The following is a 24,705-nucleotide window of genomic DNA, read 5'->3' as shown; positions in this document are numbered from 1 at the left end:
GTACAAGGCTGGAGGCATTTATTTCCTTTTACTTGTATATGCCTCCAAAAAAAAAAAGCCACTAAATAAGTATGTGACCTTAAGGAAAATCACCTCATATCTTTCAGTTTTCTTACTTGTCAAAAAGGGATAATTCTACTCTGGACTACCTCACTGAGATTTTATATAAGCTAAAAAAAATAAGGTGTGGAAAAGCTTGGACAAAGCCACACTCTAACTTGGGAAATTTGATCTCAGACTGATATCAATGGAAATTGGAAATTTCCATTGTGTGTGTGTGTGTGTGTGTGTGTGTGTGTGTGTGTAAGATTGGCCCTGAGCTAACATCTGTGCCAATCTTCCTCTCTGTTGTATGTGGGTTGCCCCCTTGGCATGGCTGACGAGTGGTAGGTCTGTGCCCTGGATCCGAACCCATGAACCCGGGCCACCGAAGCAGAGGGCGCTGAACTCAACCACTATGCCACGGGGTCTGCCCTGGAAATTTCCTCTTTTAACATGTCTGTGTTGCTTCTAACAGGGAAATCCTGGAGGCAAGACCCTTGAGGAGAGACGTTCCAGCCTGGATGCTGAGATTGACTCGTTGACTAGCATCTTGGCTGATCTTGAGTGCAGCTCTCCCTACAAGCCTCGGCCCCCCCAGGTAAGAGCTGTTCTTGAATGTCTCCACAGTGCCAGCCACAGATTCTCTACCCGTTTCTGAAAGAGGAAGCTTCTTATAGCCTTTTCATTCTTTTTTGATCTTCTCAGAGTCAACAGTCTAAGTTGTCTTTTTATTTAATATAAACATGTGTTGATTAATGGACAGAAACTTCTTGAATGGATAGTATTAGTATTTTCTTTAAAATAACACAGCAGCATTATACAAAAATGTTGTAGAAGTTAAATCTATTCTTATTGCTTTGGCCTACTCTTTCTGGTTTTGCCTTTGTGGATATTTTGTTACGTGTTGGTATAGTCTTCACAAATATGATTTAGCATGGCTGTGTTCAAGTTAAGGTGACGTCATGTCTTTTGTAAAGAAATTTCTTGTATGTTGGATATCAAGGTGGCTTCCATTTTTTGGTTGTTTTTGTAAATAATGCTACAAGGGGCATGTTTGTGTATATTTTCTTTGGAGCTATTTCCCTACCTCAGATCCACTGAGTAGGATTTCTGTCTCGAGGAGTATGACCACTGTTTTACTTTTCTTTCCAAAGGTTTTGAATAGCTTGTACTGGCACCAACTGTTTGACTATACCAGTTCCTCCTCCATCTCACCAGAAGTTGGTGATAGCAATTAATCTGTATTTTTTAAGTGTAAGAAACGACTTGCTATCAGTTTTTCTTTACATTTCTTGGCTTACTTTGGAGCTTGGCTGTTTTCCTGTATCTTAGTTTATTATCTAGATTTCAGAAACTGATCTTCCACTGCTAGTGGTCATTCGCTGCCTCTCTCAGGTCTTGAGAGGATAATGGCAACTCAATTTCAGGGCTTTCAAGCCCTTGGAGTCCGGCCAGGAGAACTTTAGATGCAAACATTGGCCCGGCACTGTTGTGACCGTGTTGTTTGACTCTTGCGTGATGCTTGATTGACTAAGTGACAGTGCACATGGCACTCTGAGTCTCGCTCTTCTTCTTGAACAGCACCTCCTAAATTCACAATGGTTCCTTTCACAGATTAAAAACCAGTTCTGCTCCTCTGCTGTCAGTCATTTCAACACAGAACTGCACATAAGGTGGCAGTGCTTTCCTCTTTAGACATATTCCCATTACCTTTTCTAGACACATAATGAAACTGTCAGCTACATGGAGGCACAAGGCAAAACACACTAGAGTTTAGTCCTTCCTTAGCTATCTACAGCCCTGTCAGTGGCGAAGATGCTCTTCATTTCTGTAAACATGCACTAAGCGGCAGGTATGGAGCAGGCACTCTGGTCTTTTAGAGGAACTGTTAGGAGAAAGAAGGTGGATGGTTGAAAGGGAGAAAAATAGGATCCAGGACCCAGGAGCCCTTAATATTACAAGTTAAACTATGGCAGATATTGTAGAAGCGTAAGGAAGAGAGTGAAAAATTCTTTTGAAGGTGGCAGAATCTGAGAAGGTTTATCAGAAGACGGGCGTGTTCAGCTGGCAGGATGAGTGGAATTGTAACGTTGGAGGCAAGAGGGGAGAGCAGCCTAAGCCATAGGTCAGGAAGGTCCAGGCTGCATTTGGAGAGCTGCAGAGAGCCAGGTGGCTGCAGACGAGGCCATTGGAGGCTTGAAGTGGGCTATAGGACTGGGAGGTTTCCTATGGAGAGCCTGTGGACAAGTTTGAATGCCAGATTAAGATTTTGGCCTGCCTTTTGTAGATAATGGGGATTAGTTGAAGGTTTTCAAGCAGAGAAAAGCTAAAATTCATTCTGAAAAAGGAACATAGGAAACAAGACCAACTCTGGAAAGATGCGAGAGGATGGGCCCAGGTCTGAGAAATATTTTCCAGCAAGCCTTGCTTACTTCATGGTTTCTGACCATTGTTTGGTGTTAAGCATAGTTCCAATTCTAGCTGAGCAAATCCCTCAAGCCCAGTTTCTCAGGACAGCAAGGCTACTGACTTCGCCATTGGACTCACCTATCATGTGCTCAAATATTTCTATGCCCGCTTCCTTTTTTTTTTTTGAATAGGTTTTTTGTTTAGTCTTTTTTTTTCCTTCCTAAATTCTCATACCCTAATATATATTGGGGAGATGCTGCTTAGAGGTTTGTTTAATATAGCCTTCGTTCTTCAAGGCTATGTCTTCACATGCCTCCCATAAACCACTGCATTTTAATGGGTTTATTCAGCAGCTATGTTTTTGCTTGAGCAATCTTACTGTGCTCACAAACTCAAAATCACTGATATTTGCACAGTATTTGACTGACTGTGAAGCACTTTCACACATATTCTCACTTGAATGAGGTGTAAATATCTCAACTCTGAGATATAGATGTGCTTACTTTGTGAGTGAGGAAACTATGACTGAGCAGATAAGTGACTTGGCTCAGGACACATGCCTACAGTGTGAGCACAGCTGGACCTTGAATTCAGGTCTATGTTTGATTTTTAAGTTCTAAAACCAGGTTGAGGATAGTAGGAATTTTTTTTATTGTTTTTACCAATGACAAAAATTATGAAACCAGTCATGTGAGTAACAGTGTCCCCTGAGTATGGCTTTCTTATAAAAAGAAAAACATTCAGAGGGTTAAAAAAATTAATAATGATAACCCTTCAATAGAATAAGTTGAGAATTTGGGTAAAATATACTTTTGACGTACCTCTTCCATTCAGAAATTAAAGAGTGATCCATTCTAACTTTTTTATTATTCTGATTTAGGAAAGTGACAGTTAATTGGGAGATACAGTTCAGTCTTCTGAATTGTCTTCACTCTGATGGAACTGAATTAGATATGTTAGTATTTATTGGTTAACATAATTATATGCTGTGAGAACAATAATCACACACTTAAAACATTAAAAATATGTGCCAAGAGAAGATGTTGTCTGTAGTAGGCTGTGTTGTGCTGTAATTAAAAGGTACTTGAGAAGTCCTAGAAATGTAGACTGTTAATGCCCAACTTTGATGTTTCCATTTTTGAGCCAAAGCAAATTGCGAAACCCGTTGAGTCACCTGACTACTTAAAGTAGGCTAGTAGGTCTATGATTTCTCATTGTTCAAGCATGTATTTTGTGCCTTCCTGAACCCACCTCTGAATCACCTCGTAAGGCTGCTTTGACTCATGGATCTCATGGGGGAAAATGATCACATATGTGGAATGTTTGCACAGTAAGAGGCCCAAAGGAGCTCTGCTCACATAACAACCTTGAAAAATGTCTGAGCTCTTGAAAATAGATTTTGTGTGACATTTTCCTCCTTTTTCCAAAGGATCGTTTCCCACTCTCAGATTTCCCAACGTTAATTCTGTTCAATTATTTATCCATATCTTTATTTGGGAAATCTGGCTTAATTCTACATTTTCATTCATTCACTTAACATTTATTGAGATCTAACTACGGATTAGGCATTGGAAATATAAAGATTAGTATCAACACGTCCTTGCTCTAGAGTAGTTCCTAGTCCTACAGAAGAGACAAGCACACAAAGAATTCAAAAGGACACAAAAGAAAGGCTTTAGTGTGCTACTTTAAGTTATTACGTGACTCGCCAGATGTTGAAATTGTTGGGAAATCAAAAATAGGGAAATCAAAAATAGGAATATCAATACGATACTTTATGCCTTTCTAGGGAAGCATCGGGGAGGGCAGCACAGAGCAGGTAGCATTTGAGTTCACTTGGCTGCATATATTGTGGGAAGAGCATGGGATTCATGGTGTGAGAATAACAGGAATGGGAAAGTCAGGGACTGTTGAAAGTGAATGCCTTGTTTGAAGAATAAGATAGTTCAACTGAGATGTAGGATATGTGGAGTGCAAAGGGGACTGGCAGATGAAATCACGTGCACGAAGTACGTAAGTAGGCCTCTGGATGCCCAAAGACTCTCGTAGCAAGACGAGTAATTTAGGGGCATTAGCAACAGTGTTTCTGGCTACAGTAGGTTTGCGGGTAACTCCTTCAGCAAATTTTATATAAGATGTAAAAATATACATCCGTGCCACTGCACAGAGTTATGCAATTAAACTACCTTAGTGTTTGGAACTAAAATTTCTAATCATTTTAAAATGTGTTTATTAAGGAGTAGTTTTAGAAGAACAGATGTGAGAAGTTCGGAGGTGGTTGTGGAGTGAATTGCAGACCCAGCGTGATCATAGAGTATTAGAGCTTAGCTGGGCCTTCAAGGTCATGTAGCCCAACTCTTACTTTATAGAAGGAAAGTTTTTGCCCAGGGAGGGAAAGGATATAGCCCAATCAGGCTCCGTTAGAGGCAGGATGAATGATTCTTTCAATTTTTCCTGAACGATGACATAATGGTTCTCTGTGGATGGTAACAGCAACCAAGAGACAGTTTGATTCCCTTTAGCATTTCAATTAGTTTATTCCAAAATATCTCTCTTTTGTGGTACTTTCTCTAAAATATGTCTTGGAAACATAGCAAAGAAGTAGACAAATCAAAAACATAACTCAAAGGTAAACAGAAAATTTATGACAGTGTAGCATCTTTGAGTTAGTGGATGTCTGGACCCCACCCATCTGGCATCATTTGTTAGTAGAAGTACAGCTTAGACTCTCTGAAAGAGCTACACAGGGGGTCAGATGGAAATTCTCTTGATTTCTTAGAAGACAAAGGATAAATCATGGACTTATGACTTGTTTTCCTTCTCTTGGCAGAGCCAGGGCTAGAATGCTGGTCTTCTAATTCCTAGCACAAAGCTGCCGTTTCTTCCCCACAGTGAGTTTGCTAGGGTTGGAGCTGGTGCCTAGGTGACCTGGAAGAACTTTCAGATATTTTATATTAATATTTCACAGTAACTGAAGATTTAGTAATTTCTGAATCAAGTTGCTTTTGAATTGGTTAAATGTGATTTCACTACCCTCATTTAGGCTAGTATGAAAAAATTTGGAGAGATTTTGGGGATAAGGATAGAGTTGGGCATCGTTTAATAGCCTAGGCTCCAAGTTTGCCAATAAGAAGAGCATTGTCTTCTCAATTCCATATGATCACCTCTCTCAAAAGAGCTCCATTTGTGTGAACTGTCTGCATCACCAGCCTGAGCTTCCTTTTCCTTATTTCTAAAACGGGCATGGTAACTACAATGATTCCCTTTTGGCAGGGATGCCATATTGTTCTAGAGTTACAAAAAATGGATGTTGGCTTTAAGTAACAGTCCACTCAATCCTTCCCATTTTGTGTTGGGATTGTTAGCCTGTGTCTGGAGCTTCCTTTAAAGCTTCGGGTCTCTGAAGGTTTGGGGCTTATCCTTTCTGAATGCTGGTTACCCTATAAATGATATATTTAGCTTTCTCATTTAAAGCATTTAAAAAATATTGTAATTTCTTAGTCTATTTGGAAACTGAGTACATAAATGCTGTTTGGTCGCAGGGACACGTCTTTAATTACAATCCCAGTGCTCCCGCACTGAGTTCCTTTCATAGAGCAATAATCTGTGAGGCAAGCTGAGAAATTATTTCAGGTGTGTGTGCTGTATGGAAGGCTTTTTGTTAGGAATTCATGTGGCCTGAGGGCTTGCAGGCAGCGTAATCAGGGTGGAGTCTGTTGGTGCCATGAATCTTCTATTCTCTTGTGCTCCGTGTTCTAGCTTGCAAAAGCCATGAGCAGCTGCAGGGGAGATTAATTAGTAATTAAATTTTTTAATATTTCGTATTATTTAGTGCAACTCAAACATGTAGGCTACCGGGAGATGAAAGCCACAGAATGCTAATACTGTGTGATGAGATGTAGGCTGTCCCTACAGACTGGGACCTTGCTGGTTCTTTGTTTGGCTTCTTGGGAATTGAGATTGGAACTGAGTCTTCTGCTGTTAAAAAGAGAATAGGTGTGGATGGCGTCGTCTGCTTCCTCCTATATTCTCCCGAGAAAAATTTAGGAGCATACCTTGATTTTCTGAAAAAATGGATTTGTCTATGTATCTGTCTTGTGTGTTTACTAATAGCCTTCTTTGAGATTTATGGTAAAAGTTGAAACATTGTAGAAACCTCATATATTAAATACTAATTGGAGTACAGTAAAATAAAATGTGCAAAAATATCATTTTCAAAGAAAAAGGGATCTAATTCTTTGCAATGCCCATGTTTAGAAGATCTGGGTTATTTTGAATTAGTCTGTACCTGCCAGAAAACTTCCAACAGTTAAATAACAATGAGGTGGGGGTGGAGGGGTGGTTAGCTGACTCAGTTTCATGCCATGAGTTTGATGACGGGCAATTAATTTTTAGATTGTATGTAATTGCATCTCAATAACATTTATACCTCCTTTTTTAGAAAATGATGTTTCTGTTTGTGTCATATGTGATGAGCATAATAAAGTTAGCTTTTAATCTTTGTTTTGAGTGCCATGAAAATGTAACATTTTCAGAGTGGAAATTTAGGCTGAAAATCTACCTTGGATTGCAGCTTTAAAAACTTTTGCACAAAAATGTCCATTTTACATGCACCAGTGTAAGAGCGTGCCCCGAGTGTATGGTGGAGGTAAGCTCCCAGCAGTGATACGGGAGAAGCTGAGCAGGTAACTGCTGCAGGGTACCATGGAGAAGCCAGCTCTGCTGGAGCCTGGGATGGTGTGGCGGGACTCTTCTACGGTACCCTGGCCATGGTCCCTGTGGTTGCCTTTAGCTGTGAGTTGTTCGCAAGACCTTGGCTCAGAGGTGATTGTGTTATATTACGCTGAATCACTCAGTCCAGGCATTGCTTTAAAAAGAAAAACACAAAGCTGCCTGTTGAGCTTCTCCATTTTACAACGGCATCTTAGTGGAAATAATTAGCCCTATGTCCATGCAGCAGCACACATCGCATTTGCAAAATTCAAGAGCTTTCTTGTCAGGACTGGTTTCCCTATTTCTTTCCTCCTCTCCCACTGTTTAAATATCTATTTTGGTAGTAGCCTTGGTCTGAAACCCCATGGTCCCATTTTTTTTTTCTTTTTTCTTAATTTAAAAAGCAAATAAACAACAAAATACAAAGCCAGCTGTATTTTTTCCTCAAGATGATTGGACTTGACCATGGCAAATACATAGGAGTGTTGTGCTTTAAGAGAAAAAGCCATATCTCAGATAGGATATGATACTGTTTTGTCCGTTTTGACATCCATTTTTTTTTAATATGCTTTATAGCCAAAATAAAGTATAGTGATGATAAAGGTGGTCACCCTAGACAGATGGGTGGAGGTGGTTAATAACCCATCCTACATGTCACCATTTGTCAAAGTGAGTAACTGGTCTGTCCTCCACACAGAATATCACAGTGGCATATAACGGCTAAAGTTCTTTTCACACTGTGGAAAAACTACCAGGAAAGTCATACATTGCATTTCAGTGAATATATTAATTACAAATATGAAACTTTAATTTGTTATGTTTCACAATTTGAACATACATATTTTCTTATAAAACTGTAAACTGGAATTTCATTGCAATAAAAGATACAAATTGGGCACATGCTGCTATTGATCCAGCAGATATAGTTTTCATTTGTAAGTGCAGATGCGGCCACTTGTGAATTTTGAAATTTGTCTCTCTGCTTTGGTCCCTGGGTGCTCACCCAAATATGCATCTAAGCTATGCTGTCATATTGAGGTTCAGGACCGTAGAAGGGAATTGGATTGTGTTTTATTGTTCTGAGTCTCAGACTACTCAAATGTAAAGTAAAAATTCTAATAATTTAACCTCACAGAGTACACCTTGTAGAGACAATATAAAAATGTATAATGCCTTAAGCTTGAGCAGCTAAGAAATGATTGTGATAAATACCAGACTATGAAGTCCTTGAGGCAAGATTATCTTTAATGTCCTGGCACACAAGAGGCATACAGATTCATTTTTGCTGAATAAATAAGTAACTGTGGGCATCAAATGCTGTAATGATATAGGTATCTACACCCTAGAAATCTGCTAGAGAATCGAATCTGGAATTGACATTGAGTTAGTGCATGACAAAGTTATAGCTGCTTTCTGATTTTTCCATAATTAACGTGTATTTGCACCAATGAAAAATAAGTACAGCTGAGGCAAATGAGTTTTGTAAGGACAACTTAATGGTGGCTGTTGATTCAGCTAAAATTTTTAGCTTTATCCGTATATTGCCTTGTATCACTTGAAGGCAATGAACTTGGTTGAGAGATGATGTTATTTTGGGTGATAATTCCATACTATACCCATTCTCTCATTATTAGGATGATATGAAAATAAACATCAAGTTCTTTTCTGTATTCTCTACAGAACTACTGAAAAGAGAGGACCATTCTATTACTCATTGTTTCCTAATACAAAGATCAATGTCATAAATTCTTTGGATTCAGTGATAGGAGACAAAAAGTTATCTAACTGATGAACTGATATATACTTCCTTTTTTCAGGAAAAAAAGGAAAAAATCTGCAGAATTATCATATGACTCTTTTGCTTAAGCGTCTATGAGTCATCTCCTCCTCCCTTTACCACATCGTTTCTGATACCTCCTGACCTGTATTTGAAGTGTCATAAGTATATGCCAATTACAAACCATTTATAGACTAATTAACTGCTGAAACCTAACCTGTGCTTTTTAAAATGAAAATAAATTTTCTATCTATATGTGCTTGTGAACATCCTTAAAAATATGTAAACTTCCGACTTTTTTTGAAAGAGAGAATTTAATTGTAAATGGATTCTTTGCTTATATTGATGGTAAACAATGGACCCATTAAAGTAACATATTATGCTGGTATAAATAAAATATAAGATTTAAAGTGGGCTAAAGAGATAGAATATTTATTTATTCCTTTAAGAAATGTAGTGTTTCAAAAAGCTTGAAGTGCGAGTAGTCAGATGCATGAGTCCCTTACCGCAATCATTTGTGAAGTGTCTTGAACTCTTTCTAATTCCATCTTGATATTGTACTACTTAGATGAAAATATTGGAAAATGTTACTTCTTTTAGGTACTACTAGAGATGCTAAGCTCCTTAGCAATAAGGAGTCTTCTTGGCTCTGCCACCCAACATACACAGAGTGATGTTTTATTTCCCAAATGGCCAACTTATGTTAAGTTGATCCTTACAAGACAGTCAAAGCCAGGGAACAGATTTTATAAACAGCATCCTGGATGACTTAATATTCTATGTAGTACTAATTTTAGGGCTTCTTTTCGCATCAGCTGGCCTAGCATAGCTAAAATTTATGATTTTTAACTTTGTTTATGGGGAAGTCTACTTTTACGGTCACTTGTAGATCAGACCTCACAACCAAGAGGAGAAAGAAGAGGGAGAATCAGGGTAGTCTGTTTGCAGCTGTGTTAGAACAAGCTTCCTGGAGTATCTTCTGAAGGAATAATGTGAATAAAGATGTGTCATTCAGACCATCACCTCTCTATCAATATCCGTCATATCAGATGGGCAAAAGAGAAAGAAACAATAGAATTTATGGCTGAAAAGGTGAGAAAAAGACTGAAATTTATCTTGAAAATTGGGATGAGTAAAAGGTGGCTTTCTGAGAAGGGAAATGGGATTCAAGAGAGTTGTCATTGTGTGTATTGTTTCAAGAGCTGCTTAGATTCTTTCTCTCTTCCTTATTCATTGATTGGTTTGTTCACTCATTTATTCATTTTTTATTTTATTCACTGACTATAATTGAACAGAAAATCTCTGTTGCATTGTTGAAAGATATTAAAGAAGATCTAATAAGTGGAAAGACCTCCTGTGTTTATTGCTTGGAAGATGTAGTATTGTTAAGATGGCATGCTTCCCAAATTGTTCTGCAGATTCAAAGCAAACCCTATCAGAATTCTAACTTTCTTCTTTGTAGAAATTGACAAGCAAATTATAAAATTCATCTGGAAATTCAAAGGACCCAGAATAGCCAAAATAATCTTGAAAAAAAAGTAGCAAAGACTCACACTTCCCAATTTCAAAACTTATTACAAAGCTACAAGAATCTAGCAGTGTATTACTAGCACAATGTGTACATATATATTGATGGAATAGAATTGATAATCCAGAAATAAACCATTACATTTATGGCCAATTGATCTGCAACAAAGGTGCCAAGATACCCAGTGGGGAAAGTTTTATCAACAAATAATACTGGGACAGCTGGATATCCACATGCAAAAGAGTGCAGTTGGACCTCTACCTCATATCTTATACAAAATTTAACTTAAAAAGGATCAAAGACATAAATATAAGAGGTAAAACTATAAAACTCTTAGAAGAAAACGTAGGAGCAATCTTCATGACCTTGGATTAGTCAGTGACACCAAAAGCACAAACAGCTAAAGAAAAAGTTAATACATTGGAATTCTTCAAAATTAAACACGTTTGTGCTTCAAACGACGTCATCGAGAAAGTGAACAACCAACCGTGGACTGAGAGAATACTTTGCATATCAAATATCTGATAAGGAATTTGTATCTAAAATATATTGACTCAATAAGAAAAATACAAATAACCCAATTAAAAAGTGGACAAGGGATCTGAATAGACATTTCTTCAATGATATACAAGAGGATAATATACATAGAAAAAAATGCTTAATGTCATTAGTCATCTGAGAAATGATCAAATCAAAACTACAATGAAATACCACTTCATGGTTATAGTACAAAAGACACACAATAACATGTGTTGGCAAGGATGTAGTGAAATTGGAATTGTCATATGTTGCTAGTTGATTGTAAAATGGTATAACCACTTTGGAAAAAGTCTAATGCTTCCTCCAAAGATTAGACATAGAGGTATCATATGATCAAGCAATTATATTCCTATATGTATATATATATCGAAGAGAATTGAAACATATATCCACTCAAAAACCTGTCCATGAAGGTGCATAGCAGCATTATTCATAATAGCCAAAAAGTGAAAACAACCTAGATATCCATCAATTGATGAATGAATAAACAAAATGTAGTATAGCCATAAAATTGTATATTATGTAGTTATAAAATGAAATGAAATACTGATGCATGCTATAACATGTATGAATCTTCAAAATTATGCTATATGAAAGAAGCCAGATCCAAAAGACTTAATATTGTAAAATTCAATTTTTGTGAATAGGCTAATCTATAAACACAGAAAGATTAGTGGTTGCCAGTGGCTGGCGGGAGGGGAGACTAAAGAGTGAATACTAATGGGTACAGGAGTTATTGTAGGAATGATTAAAATATTCTAGAATCAGATAGTGATATTGATTGCACAATTCCTTGTATATACTAAGAACCACTGATTATATATTTTTAAAGGGTGAATTTTATGGTATGTGAATTATATCTCAATTAAAAATTTTTTTAAAACAGCTCTATATTGAACAGTGTGCCTGGAATAAAACAGATAAAATTGTGTATGGTCCCCACTTAAAGAAGATCACAAGCTATTGGGAGAATACAAACTGACAATTACAGCACAGAGTATACGTGATAAGGAAGAAGTACATATAGGATGTTTCTTGAAGAAGAAGAGGTGGAACACAGTCTGGATGTCGTGGAAGCTGTCTGTGCCTCCTCTACTTACTTGGTTAGGAATCTCTGCAAATAGGATCAGATTCTATGCAGCTCCAGAGAGCAGAACAAAGACCAGGATTTAGAAGCCAAGAAAGACACTCAACAATATAAGGGCAGTACCTTTCTAACAGTAAGGGCAGTTGAATTTCAGTGTAGGCTGCCTTAGAAGATGGCAAGTTTGCCTTCATTGGAGGCACTTGAAATGATACTCTGACATTTACCAAGTGAGTTCTTTAAACTTGCTAAACCGAAGTTAGTAACCTGACCTAATAACACATCTCAGAGTTGATATGAGGACCACATGAAATAATGGGTGTGTGTATAATGTGCGAATATACTATCCTGCACATAAGAACACTATTATTACTGTTGCTTTCGGTACCATCATCATTATCAAATGAATTTTGGCAATAATTCTGGGAGAGGAATTCAGGCAACAGATGGGAGAATTGATTTGAATGATGCTAGGATTTCATGGTACTCTCATTCTTGGTTACAGGGCTTGGAGTTTTCTGTTTCCTGATATAAAACTTGGAAGGAAAGGCAGAAGACCTTGATTCTATTCCAGGCCCCCAAATTGACTATTTCCGCACCTTAGGCAAACTACTTAGCCTCAATAATAGCTTTGTGCTGTTTGCCATGCTAGCTAGTATAGATGTGTGATTTATTAGAATTGTTACTGACAAGAACCTCCCGTGACCTTGGAAGATGATCTTTATGAATATTCATGGTGAACACCAAGAAGGGTTATAGGTGAAACAGTGTGAGGATCAAGTAGAAGGAGACTACTTCCTCAGCCTTGTAAAGAACATGACATCTGTTAATAACAAACAAGTGAAACAACTTGGTTAGACCTCTGGAAACAATTATTGAAGATGTCTTAAGAGGTCCAGAATTTCTGTGATTGGCCAAGATATTCAATGGGTAGTCGCTACCTCTCTCTGGTCTATTTCAATATCTATAAATTGGACTTGAGGAATGAAATGATCTCTTGTGGTGATTCTAGCTTTGAGCTGGTATGGCTTCTGCCCTGTATAAAAGAAAAACTATATTGATTTTCCTTTCTATCCTGTATTATTTCGCTATAGAAGATTTTTCTTTAACACTGGGTTGAAGTTGATGGGAGTCATTGTGTGCAACCAGAGGGAAGTATCTGCAAATTGAAAGACCAAGTTCAGGTTTTTCAAGATAAGATGAACCCGAATTCATGATGTTCAGGATGGTTTGGAACCAATCTTGTAGAATTTAAGATTATTCGAAAGGCAACATATTGTGGTGATTAAACTCTTGGATTCTAGAACCAGACTGCCTTGGGTTCAAATCTCAGCTCTACCACCTTCTAATTGTGTGACCTGGGTTCAGTCACTTAAACTTTTTGTATCTCAGATTTTTTCATCTCTGTATTGAAGATAATTATAGTATCTACCTCATAGGATTATAATGAAGAATAAATGAGTTATCATGTATAAAGCACTTAAAACAGTGTTTGGCATATAGTTAGCACTATTTGCATGAGCACATCTTATTACTGGGAATTAGATACTTATTCTTAAATTGTCTGAATTCTTGCTTTTATGCAAAAAGATTGATTTATAAATTTGGTCTGTGATATCCACCTAACTTCCTGAAACAGATTATCTATCTAATATAAACTGGGCATCACTCTTACAATGCCCCCAAAGAGTGTGGGGTCTATCTGTCACTGAACCTTTGTCCAGTCCTTTTGGTTATTTCATTCCATGCTTCTAATGCATGGACTCTAAAGCCAAAGCTAGAGCAACAACCAGTCTTGTCCTTTCATCTGACATATGCATGAATCATCAACATCTATTTCTGTGAATTACAAGGTAATTCCTCTGATAACTGAATAAGGTTCACTTTAAAAACTAAAATCATGACTCATCGATTATGAACTTGTCACAGTTTAATAAGCCTAACATTGGGCTATTGGTGTAATTTATTCTCATTATATCTCACCTGCACAGAGACTACAGCATGTAAAACTGTGATTCAAGTTACTGTTCTTCAGAATGCCCTGGAGGGCTTGTTAAGCACAGGGTGCGGGGCTCCACTCCCTGAGTTTCTGATTCAGTAGATCTGCAGTGGGGCTCAAGAATTTGTATTTCTAAGAAATGCCCAGATGGTACTGATGTTGGGATCACACTTTGAGAACCCTTCAAAGGTGCTTGTCAATCAAATGTTTTGTAAGCAGCACCCTCTTCCTCCTTTTTCCCATCTCTACAGCTATATACTCTTTTTTTTTGTTTTTTGTGAGGAAGATCGGCCCTGAGCTAACATCTGCCAATCCTCCTCTTTTTGCTGAGGAAGACTGGCCCTGAGCTAACATCTGTGCCCATCTTCCTCTACTTTATATGGGACGCCGCCACACTGTGGCCTGACAAGCGGTGCCTCGGTGTGCACCCGGGATCCGAACCGGGGCCACCAGCAGCAGAGCGCACGCACTTAACCGCTATGCCACAGTGCCGGCACCTACAGCTATATACTCTTAAGTCTTGCTCTAAGGTCAACAACAGACACTAGTCTAATGTCTTCATTTTCTAGAGGAGGAAACTCTAACTTAGAGATATGTCTTCCCCTGGTTACATACTAAATTGAAAGAATCTGGAAATTCTTTTTTTTTTTTTTTTCACTTGAGAATGATTTGCATCTGCAATTGTTGGATTAAGCATTTAGATTTAGAAAACTAGAATTCCAATTCTAGCTCTGCCGTGTTTGGAAGCATGAATTTCAGCTGTTTTATCTCTCCAAACCTCATTTTCCTCATCCATGATATGAATATCTCCTCTGTTTACCATATATGGTTTTGTGAGAAGTTAATGATATATTGTGCATTTAAGTGCTTTGTAAATTATGAAGCGCTGTACAAATATTTTTCAAACTCATCCCAGTTATCAGATGCAATATCATGTTAAATATGATATATTTTGTGATAGGCACATCCTTCCCCCACCAAGCTACGGTAAATATTGACTTTCTAACTGTTTTCAGGAGGAAGTAGTGCATTATAAAAACTTGTCACCTTTTGCATGGAATCCTTTCATTTCCTTCCTAGATCGATTTCTTTCCTAATCTGCTTTTAAAAATAAGCAATTAGAACATGTCATTTAGCTATTTATGCATCTGAATACTTCCATATGTGTGAGATGTGGTCACACATATATGCACATATTATAAATTTTTCTCATAATATCCTTTTATGTAAGGTGTCCTACAAGTCACATTTAGTAAGAATGAAATAGGTGAGTTGTTATTTTGCTTGAAATGGAATCTTTTTTTTTTGGCATTTGCATTGGAAAGAGAACTGAGCTGAGCCAATAGAAATAGATTCTCCTCCCAGTTCTGCAATTAACAGCCTGTGTAAAATAAGTCAGTTCCTCTCTCTAAGCTCAGATCCCCATTTGTAAATGAGGCTAATTCTTACTCATTCCCTCCACTCTCAATGTCTACAATATTAGAGTTATAAGGCGGCTTTTAAATTACGTCCCTTACCCTCTTGAGAAACTCTGAACGGAGCATCCAAGTTGACCTGGGTCTATTCTAGTAAGATATTTTCCCTTTCATGCCTCAGGCCCAATTGCTGTTTGCATTTCATCCTGACACAATAAAGCTCTTCCAAACCTTTCCTCAGGATATGGCTGGTATCTATGGCGACCTCCCTTAGGGCTTCTTAGGGCTTAGGGTTTCTTAGGGCTGTGTTTCTGTTGGTATGATTGAAAATGTAAGAAGATTGTCCTGTTTTTGATTCCCTGGGATAGATATGTTGGGTGGTGGGGTGGTGACAAGGCTTGCACGTTTATAGTGAGTTTTTCCATTCAGTGATATTCAGAGGATCTACTTTATTAATGCATGGTTAAAAAAATTATTAGTTCTCTATTGCTGTGCAACAAATTGCTTAAAAACCCAGTAGCTTGAAAAAACACAATTTTTCTTATATTTTTGTGGGCCAGGAATCTGGGCACAGCTTAGCTGGACCATCAGTTCACAGTCTCTCACAAGCCTGAAGTCAGGATATTGGCCCAGAGTCTACAGTCTCATCTGAAGGCTTGACTGGGGAATGATCTGCTTCCAAGGTCAGATGGTTGTTGTCAGGGTTCAGTTTCTCCTGTGTTGTTGGACTGAGGGCCTTAGTTTCTAGCTGGCTATTGGCTATGGGCTGCCCTCAGCTCCTTGTCATGTGAATGTCTCCAACATGGCAACTCACTACATCAAAACCTGGAAGCAAAGAAGGCAGTAGGTAGAGTCTTCTCGCAAGATGTAAGTCATAATTGCTTGTAACCTAATCATGGAAGTGACATTCCATCACATTTACCATATTCTGTTGGTTAGAAGTAAGTAACTAGGGTCAGACCACACTCAGGGTGAGGGGATTATGCAAGGCTGTGAATACCAGGAGGTGGGATAATTGGAGGCTGTCTTAGAAAGCTGCCTACCACAGAAGAGAGGGAAGTTAGACTTATTGTCCACAGAGATTTAGCATAAACGTGAATTTGCTTGTGGAATCTGGTGAGTGTGTGAAGTCAAGGAGCGGAGCAGGCAAGTGCCATGTCAAGAGAAGACTACAATCTAGAAGGAGCAAGACTTAATGGAAGGCTCTACCAGATGTAGGAGGAATTCCACACTCTGAGAATGTTAGAGCTGGATGGGGTTTTAGAGGTCTTTTGATCTAACCACCTCATTTTCTCAAGGAGTCCAAGGTTTACAGAGAGCCTTGCTCAGGCCACAGAGATTGTAGCTGAGCCAAGAGTTGGACTGAAGTTATAAAAATCCTTTCTCCAGATTGTCAGCTTGATATAATGGAAAGAGCTCTGGATTTGGAGTAAAAAGATATGGCTTCATGACTTTTATTTGTGTCTGAGTAGCTTTGTGACCTTCAGCAAGTAGCTTCCTTGAGATATGGTTAGTCAGTCTGTAACATGGAGCTATCATTTGTCATGTAGATTTATTTATGTCTGATGAATGCGTTAGCTCTTGTTTGTGGAAATTCTTTATAAACTATAACAACATTTAGAAAAAAGCATGGTTTTGTTGAAATTAATAATGTGTAGTTTGAGGCAAAGCAAGAATCGCCTTTTGCCAGAAAGGATGAGTATCATTTCATAAAAAGACAGATAATTTCATCTGTCTCTATATCTGTACCAATCATCTATTGGTACATGATGAATTACCCCAAAACATAGTGTTGTTTATTTTGCTCACGATTCTACAATTTTGGTAGTGCTCCCTGAGGATGGCTTATCACTACTCTGTGAAATCAGCTCAGATGGCTTGACTTGGGTGTGGAGGACTCACTTTCAAGATACATAACTAATGGCCAGCAGGTTGGTGCTGGGAGCTTGGCTTGAGCTGTGCATCAGGAACTATGGTTTCTCTCCGTGTGGATCTTTGCACAGACTACTAGGGCTTCCTTATAATATGGTGGCTGAGTTCCAAAAGCAAATATCCCAAGAGAATAAGGTGGAAATGCATGCATTTTTATGACCTAGTTTTAGAAGTCACATATAATGTCATTTCCACCATACACTGTTGGTTGAGGTAGTCACAAAGACTTGCCCAGGTTCAAGGGCAAGGGACATATACTCTACCTTTTGATGGAGTTGTGGCAAGATTCTAGAAGATCATGTGTGCAAGAGATACTGTGGTGACCATGTTGGGTAAATACAATCTGCCATTTTATTGTATTGTGTTATATCATGTCATAGTTTATCATATCTTATTATAATGGTTTATGTTGTATTATATTGGTTTCCATTGCTGAGTACTTACTAAGAGCCAGACATGTTTTAAGCTCTGTAATTCTCTTAGAGTTCACTTAATTCATACAACAACCCTGTGAGGTAGTCATTATCCTCACTTTCACAGATGAGAAAACTGAGGCACAAGGATGTTGAATAAGGTCAAACCAGCTCATAAGTGGCAGAGATCAGATTCAAATCCAAGTGATCTAGGAGCCCATATTTTTAATCCCTCTGCCAGATTGTTTCTATGTTTTTATCTATATCTCAAATCATGTCCTTACCGTTCTCTTGCCCATGCCGTTCCCATCCCCGTCTCCATCTGTCTATTTTAGAGAGAGTGTAGATGGAGAAGCAGACTGACTAGGGGGCAACCACATGCAGGAGTAGTATTACCTTTGAAAGTGATGGGTCTGAGCCTGTCCCCACGTGCTCCAGGGGTGCCAATGCTAGGCGGCCCCAAGGAAAGAAACAACTTAACATGTCGTTGGTTCTATACAGAGTTTGCAGTGGCCATGATGATTTTGCCTTTAATTTAAAAAGACATATGGGAGTCTGGGGAAATCGAGGGAGAGCAGCTGAGTAAGGAGAGATAGATCAAAAAAGAAAATGGGAAACAGGGGCCAATATTTCAAACCTAGAAAAATGGAGGGACATCTATTCTTGTCCCTCAAAAGTTCAACTATCTGGTATTCTACCTGGTGATCTATCCAGTAAATTAAATCCTACTGGTTTCTATGTTGGGATTTTTATCAGAGTCCAGACCACAAATTAAGAATACCACAGTCAATTATGTGCTAATTTGTATCAATTTTTAAAATTTATTTATTCGTTGAATCATATACTTCTTCATTCAGCCAACAATGTTAAGCCCCTATTGAATGCAGGGAACTGCCACTTAAAATCAAGGGAGCACAGTTCCTACCTTTCCCCATCCCCCAAGAAACTTGTAGGAAATAGATGTGTAAACTGATGATAGGAGTGTATGGTAAATACAATGGGAGGTGCTCCAGTCTCCTCCTGGAGAGGTCAGTGGAGGCTTTTCAGAGGCAGCGTTTAAACAGATATATTAAGGAACTGGAAATAGTTCAGCCTGCTTGGAGCTCAGGGTATGTAGGGAGAGTGTCATGAGATATGCCTGGAAAGGAAAGCAGGTAGAGATGTTTCTGCAAATGCATTTCCTCCTTCTGTTTTCTTGTCTGCCTTATATACACAGTGATGACTCAGTACTAGATATTTCAGGCAACAAACAGCGAACATACACAATATTACATTTCTCTGTGAGTCCTCTCTATCTGTCCTCAGTCCAATTACCTCGATGCCAGTAATTCACCTGAAAACTGTCAACATGAGGGCTAGAATGTCGTGTGTGCCATCACGGTAAAATCACACCAATCATAAGTCACTGGACATACTAGGGTCAGCCTTCCTCCTCCAGCATCCCTTCTTTATAAAGCCGCTGGGCCTGCCAATAGCAGTAGTGTGGTGACTTTCATGATTTGGAAGAATTTGACTGCATGCAAAGCACATTTAGAGTACATTGTCTCTTGTATTACTTAGCACATATGAATTAGTTGTTAATCCATCTGATATATGACAAAATTGAGGCCTAGAAATGTGAAATGACTTGCCTTAATTCTCACGAAAAGAAAACTAGAGAACCCAGTGCTTAAATTCACATCTTCTGTCTCCAAATCCTAACGTATTTCTAGTACATCAGTGGTCCTCCATAGCTGCGAACTCTGTTCAAATGAACTCTTCCTTGGAAGCTTGATACATAAAATGGCTAAAATGGAACAGATCTGCCTGAAATATGGAGCCGGGGCTCTGGAGCATTGCTGAGCATCATCCTGCTCACTCCACAGGCTGCTCTGAGGCGTCTCCATCTCTAGGATGAAAACCACCCCCATTACACTGTGCTAATTCTTCCTGCCCTTCCTTGGAACTCTCAGGGAAGACCTAATGATATTTTGCTGCCCAGAGTAGGATTCATGTGGGAAGTGAGCCACTGTCCATGTGACGTCAGCCACACCATTCTCCCACTGGTCCTCCTATGAGTTCCTGGGGGTCAAAGCCCAGCCCATGAGAGAATAATGGAGAGAATAATAGAACCAGAAGATGATGAAAGCAATGTGGTTCAGTGGGCAGAACACGTGAATTCTCATCCTAATTATGCCCCTAAGTTGCTGTGTGATTTTTATCAGGCAAGCTACTTCTCTTCTCTTGTGCCAGCATTTCAGTTCACAAACTAAGGATTTGGATTCCAGGTCCCCTCAGGTTCTGATAGAAATATTCCATGAGGCCTTCATTCCTTGAGGAAGACACATAGCTTCTGCCACCTTAGACCCCAAAAGGAGGATCAACCCTGGTGTCTCACACTTTCTTTCATGACTCTTGCAGATGTTTTGAAAGTGTCATTTTTCATGGATAGAAAGAGCTTGACCTGGTGAGTTGGACAAGTTATCATGATGCAGGAATTCAAGTTCTTACTCACTTTTTATCCATGAATTGGTTCACTGGGTTCAAACATTTCTTTAGACTCCCTGCCTTATGTTGCTGCCTTGAATATGGGGATAATAAATGAGGAAATCCTTGGGGTGAAGAAGAGGGAGAGGAAAGGCAGAAAAGGAGGAGGGCTGTGAGTGTAAAAATTGTCAGCCACTGTGTCTCTTGTCCTAGAAGAATCAGGAAAGATTTGATTCGAATTTAAAAGTAGGAAGAAGGACCAGGTAGAAACCAGTAGGGGCATAGATAGTATTGACAGCAGAGCCCTTTGCAAAAGGCTGCACAATTCAACTTTCCTCTCTCCAACACTATGGTGTGGGCAGGGTCCTTGGAGGTCTTCTCGATCAAGTCCCTCAATCTTACAGAGGAGGACAAGGCCTGGACAGGGGACTGACTTGCCTGCTCGCATTGCTGCTGCACATCCCTCTCACAGGATAGTTCGTGGAGAGTGCACTCCTTTGGGAAGCAGTGGGTGCTGGGGCGAGGTGGTCCTAAGATGTCCCAATGCTGATTTGATCTCCTTCCTAGGTCCACCTAAACAATCACCAACAGTTGCTTGGCACTAGGGGTCAGACCTAGTTGAGAAGAAACCAAGACTCCCACAGGAATGGCAGGAAAAGAAAACCATAGACACAATATTTCTATAACAATATGCTCCAGTGTCATTCCCGGAATATACTTGATGGATTTAGAGGCCTTGAATTTATGAAAATAATTATGATGTGTTCCAGTACGAACTGATTCTCCGTGTAAGCTGGATGTTGGGGGACATTTTAAGAGAAGTCTCTATTTCTTTGTTTTGTTTTACTTATTGATTCCTTTTTTTTTGCCTGGAACATATTAAGATATGATTGCAGTACTGGACTATATTATCTCCCCCTGCATATTAAAGCTCTATATTATTAAAAAAATGCAAGAAAGTTATAAATTGATGGAGCCTCACTGTGGGGCTTCCTCCTCTCCAAATCCTTTTTCCTCGTGCCGTGGCCACTGCCTAAGAGCATCGACTGACAGCGCAGAGACCTGCAAACAGTGATTTTTTAAATAATAGTTTTATGTAATTTATGTATTTTTGGTAGCTCAGAGCCTGATTACCAGAAATTCTGCTTTATAGTAGTGCTCTGGCTTTACCACTGAAAGCTGTGGCATTGTGCTTTATCTCATTATCTCCAGCGTGCGGCATCTGAGATGCAGAAAAGACTGATAAACCCAATCAATATAAACTCAGCTTGCCCGAGACTGAGTAGTGCAGAGGCCACCGCTACCACCCATTTCCTTTTCTTCACAGGGGAATGGGGTGTTTCATTAAAAATAGAGTTTACACTCTTCTGACCCCCTCACATCCTTTCTTGAAGTGGGTAAGGAACAGTAAGTGTGGGCAGGCTTACACATCCATCCTCTTTCCCTGTTCGGCAATATCTTGAAAGAGGAGGCCTTTAAAATGGGAAACTTAATCAAAAGATGTGTCACTGTTGTGATGTGAGATATCTAATTGCCCTTCTGCTTGTCAGGATATGTGTTTGTAAAGCTATTATCTGTCAAGGCCTTTTATTTTTATTTGTAAACCAGCTTCCTCCCATCCACCTGATCTTGAGTTCTCTAAATTTTCCTTCTCCCCCTTACCTAGCTCTCCCCAACCCCACATGCACACAAGCATACACACGTACACACATTCACTTATACACCCGTACTCACACACTTATATAAACACACTTACATGTGCACATGCACACGTGCAATGCACATCCCCATGCACATATACATATACACACATGCACACACCTACACATATAACATATATACACACAGAGAGACCCATACATTCTGAGCACCCCTTGGAGGTACAGTCTTTAGTGTCTGGGGATGTAATCGTCATAGTTGGTATTGCTCAAGTTCCTGTTCTTTGTCAGGATCTCTCCTAAATGTTTTGCATGCATTATCTTATTTAATGTTTACACTTAAGAAGTGGTACTCCTAGTATCCCTATTGAAAAGATGAGGAAACTAAGCCATGGGGACGTTATGTAGGTTTCCCAAAGTCATACAGCTCATGACTGTGTAAGTGGGAATTATGGCTGTGGCAGTCTGTTCCAAAGCCCATGCTCCTATCTGCTACGCAGTGGTACTCTGAAATAATACTCAGAAAGGATTTGGCTCCCTACCGGGAAGAATCTTCAAAAATAAATCAGAATTCTTTGCACATTGAACTTCATATCTTGTAACTTTGCTAGACAAGGAGGTCACCTATTGTGGTAGAAATAGGTCTGGACTAGAAATCACAACGTCTATGATCCTTATCACTTTCTCATGATTTTGGGCAAGTACATAAATGGAGAAAATAATTCATTTCATAACCTCATAGAGGTATAATTAAGCTCTGTTGAGATGACGCCAAAAATTTCTGTTAGCATGCAGAGCTATCTGCATTTGAGGTATGCATACTCTGGTCCTATTACCTCTTATGCCATCTTCCACTCTTGACACATTCACCTAGTTGTTTGCTTAGGGAGGGGAAGATATCTCAGATCTCTTCAGTGGCCTCTTGTTTGTTCTAGCAAATAGTTGGAAGGGCTTCGCTATTACCTCATTGCAGGGATAGTCAGAACCGGGACACAGCTCTTAGTTGATGTGTACAATTCCGTTCTCTGCAAGAACGAGTATCTTAGGCCTATCCAGCATTATCTTTTCCCAAGCACTGCCGCATATATGTTGCTCTTACTGTGAATGAAAAAACAGAGACATACGACTGAATTAAAGTTGCACAGTTAACGTTTAGAAGATAGGGAATTTGGAAAATAGGACTTATAATTACCAGTCAAGTTCTCTTTTCATTAGTTTGTCATTCCTGCCTTGGAAGTTGATGGACACATGGAAGATCAAGGTTGGTATCTTAACATATTAGTGCTAAATGTTAATTTCTACTTTTGTGGAAAGTAGTGTTTGTGTTCTCTCTTACTATATTTACAACACCAGTTTGCACACTGGTCATGAAGCTTTCCCAAACTTCATGTAAGTCTCAGATGATGTAGTATTTTGACAGGATACTTTATGGTAAGAGAAAAAGGATGCTGTTTTGGTGTTAACATGACCAAGATACTTCAAAGGCAGTCTTACTTTATCAGAATCTCCCTATTCGACACTCTTCACTTTAATTGAACAAAACCCCTGTGTTCTTAATAGCAATTTGTACAAAATTTAAAAAGTATAATTCAAGAGAGAGCAGGATAATAAATCAAATAAAGCGGCTGCTGGCAACACAACAGTTTTCGAAAAATAAAGCAAACAAAAAAAGTCTTTGGATATTAACCATGGTGGCCATGCCTGGAGCACTCATTTATTTTTGGCAGTTGAGATCTTCAAAAAGCATGAATTTGCTGGTCCATTGCACTTACAGGCTTACGGTTACTGTGAGTTGACTGGAAAGGCTGTTGGTTAGAGGTGGTAGGGCACATAGATCATGGTGAGAAATGTTGAATAAACAGATATCTCTTATTTCCTGAATGGAGACAGTGGTAGCTGTGCTGCCTAACTCATGGGGTTATGTCTTATATGAGATGATATCAGTGAAAGTGCCATTTACATCTGCAAGCATTAGTTGGTGTCTTTGTCTCCTTTGGCAAAATGTCCCCTTATGAGCCTCAGGGAGCTTATTGTATCTATAGAAAGAAACTAGGTCGTAAGAGATTTTCAGTAAGAATTGCATAAATTTCTACATAAAGTCATATCCACACTATGAACTCTTGGAGAGAGTTCATAATCTGTTATTAAACTTAATAATAAACCTAATTGCTTATAAAGCATCTAATATGTCCAAAATTTTTGGCATCTCATCAAACTAATAGGTGTAGATGGGGCAGATTCTATGTTAGTTGCCAGGCTATAAAAAATAAACTTTCCCTCCAGGAACTTACCTTTTAGTTGGGAAACTATAACATATACACTAAGAGAGAACATGGCGGAAGACCTTTGATGTCTCAGAGGAGAGTGGAGAATGTACAGTTTGGTGTGTGTTGGGGAGTGGAGGGATGGTGGCGGCTGTTGAGTCACTTTCTGCCCAGGAGATGGTTCTCCATTGAAAAAAATCATGCTGAGCCTGGCCTTTATTAACTGGTTAGCTGTGAGTATTCAATAATGCTGGTTGGAGTGATGATCTAGGAGAAGAGATCTCTAGCATAGAACATTTCCGGAACCTGAGTAATTTAGCTTTGTTGTGGGAGTAGAGTATGAGAAAGGAGGGATGGTTAAGGTCCAAATTAGAAAGACGTGATACCATCCTGAAGGCCCTTGCAAGACAGGTGGAGAAGCTTGTGCAACTGCAGTCATGCACCACATAACGACCTTTCAGTCCG

The 24,705-nt window shown here is 39.0% G+C and overlaps 1 protein-coding gene across 8 annotated transcripts in view; it reads left to right on the top strand.

Annotated features, from left to right (window-relative positions):
- Positions 1-24,705, top strand: part of LPP (LIM domain containing preferred translocation partner in lipoma) — a 646,929-nt gene that overhangs the window by 319,166 nt on the left and 303,058 nt on the right. For all 8 annotated transcript variants that reach the window (XM_058556133.1, XM_058556129.1, XM_058556131.1 and 5 more), the window contains one exon: positions 518-640. In XM_058556133.1, the coding sequence (XP_058412116.1) occupies positions 518-640 (123 nt within the window). The remainder of the gene's footprint in view (positions 1-517; positions 641-24,705) is intronic.

This window comes from Diceros bicornis, chromosome 15, assembly GCF_020826845.1.
Source record: "Diceros bicornis minor isolate mBicDic1 chromosome 15, mDicBic1.mat.cur, whole genome shotgun sequence".
Taxonomy (NCBI): Eukaryota; Metazoa; Chordata; class Mammalia; order Perissodactyla; family Rhinocerotidae; genus Diceros; species Diceros bicornis.
The sequence above is the reverse complement of the archived record's forward strand: the minus strand, read 5'-3'. Positions and strand labels throughout refer to the sequence as shown.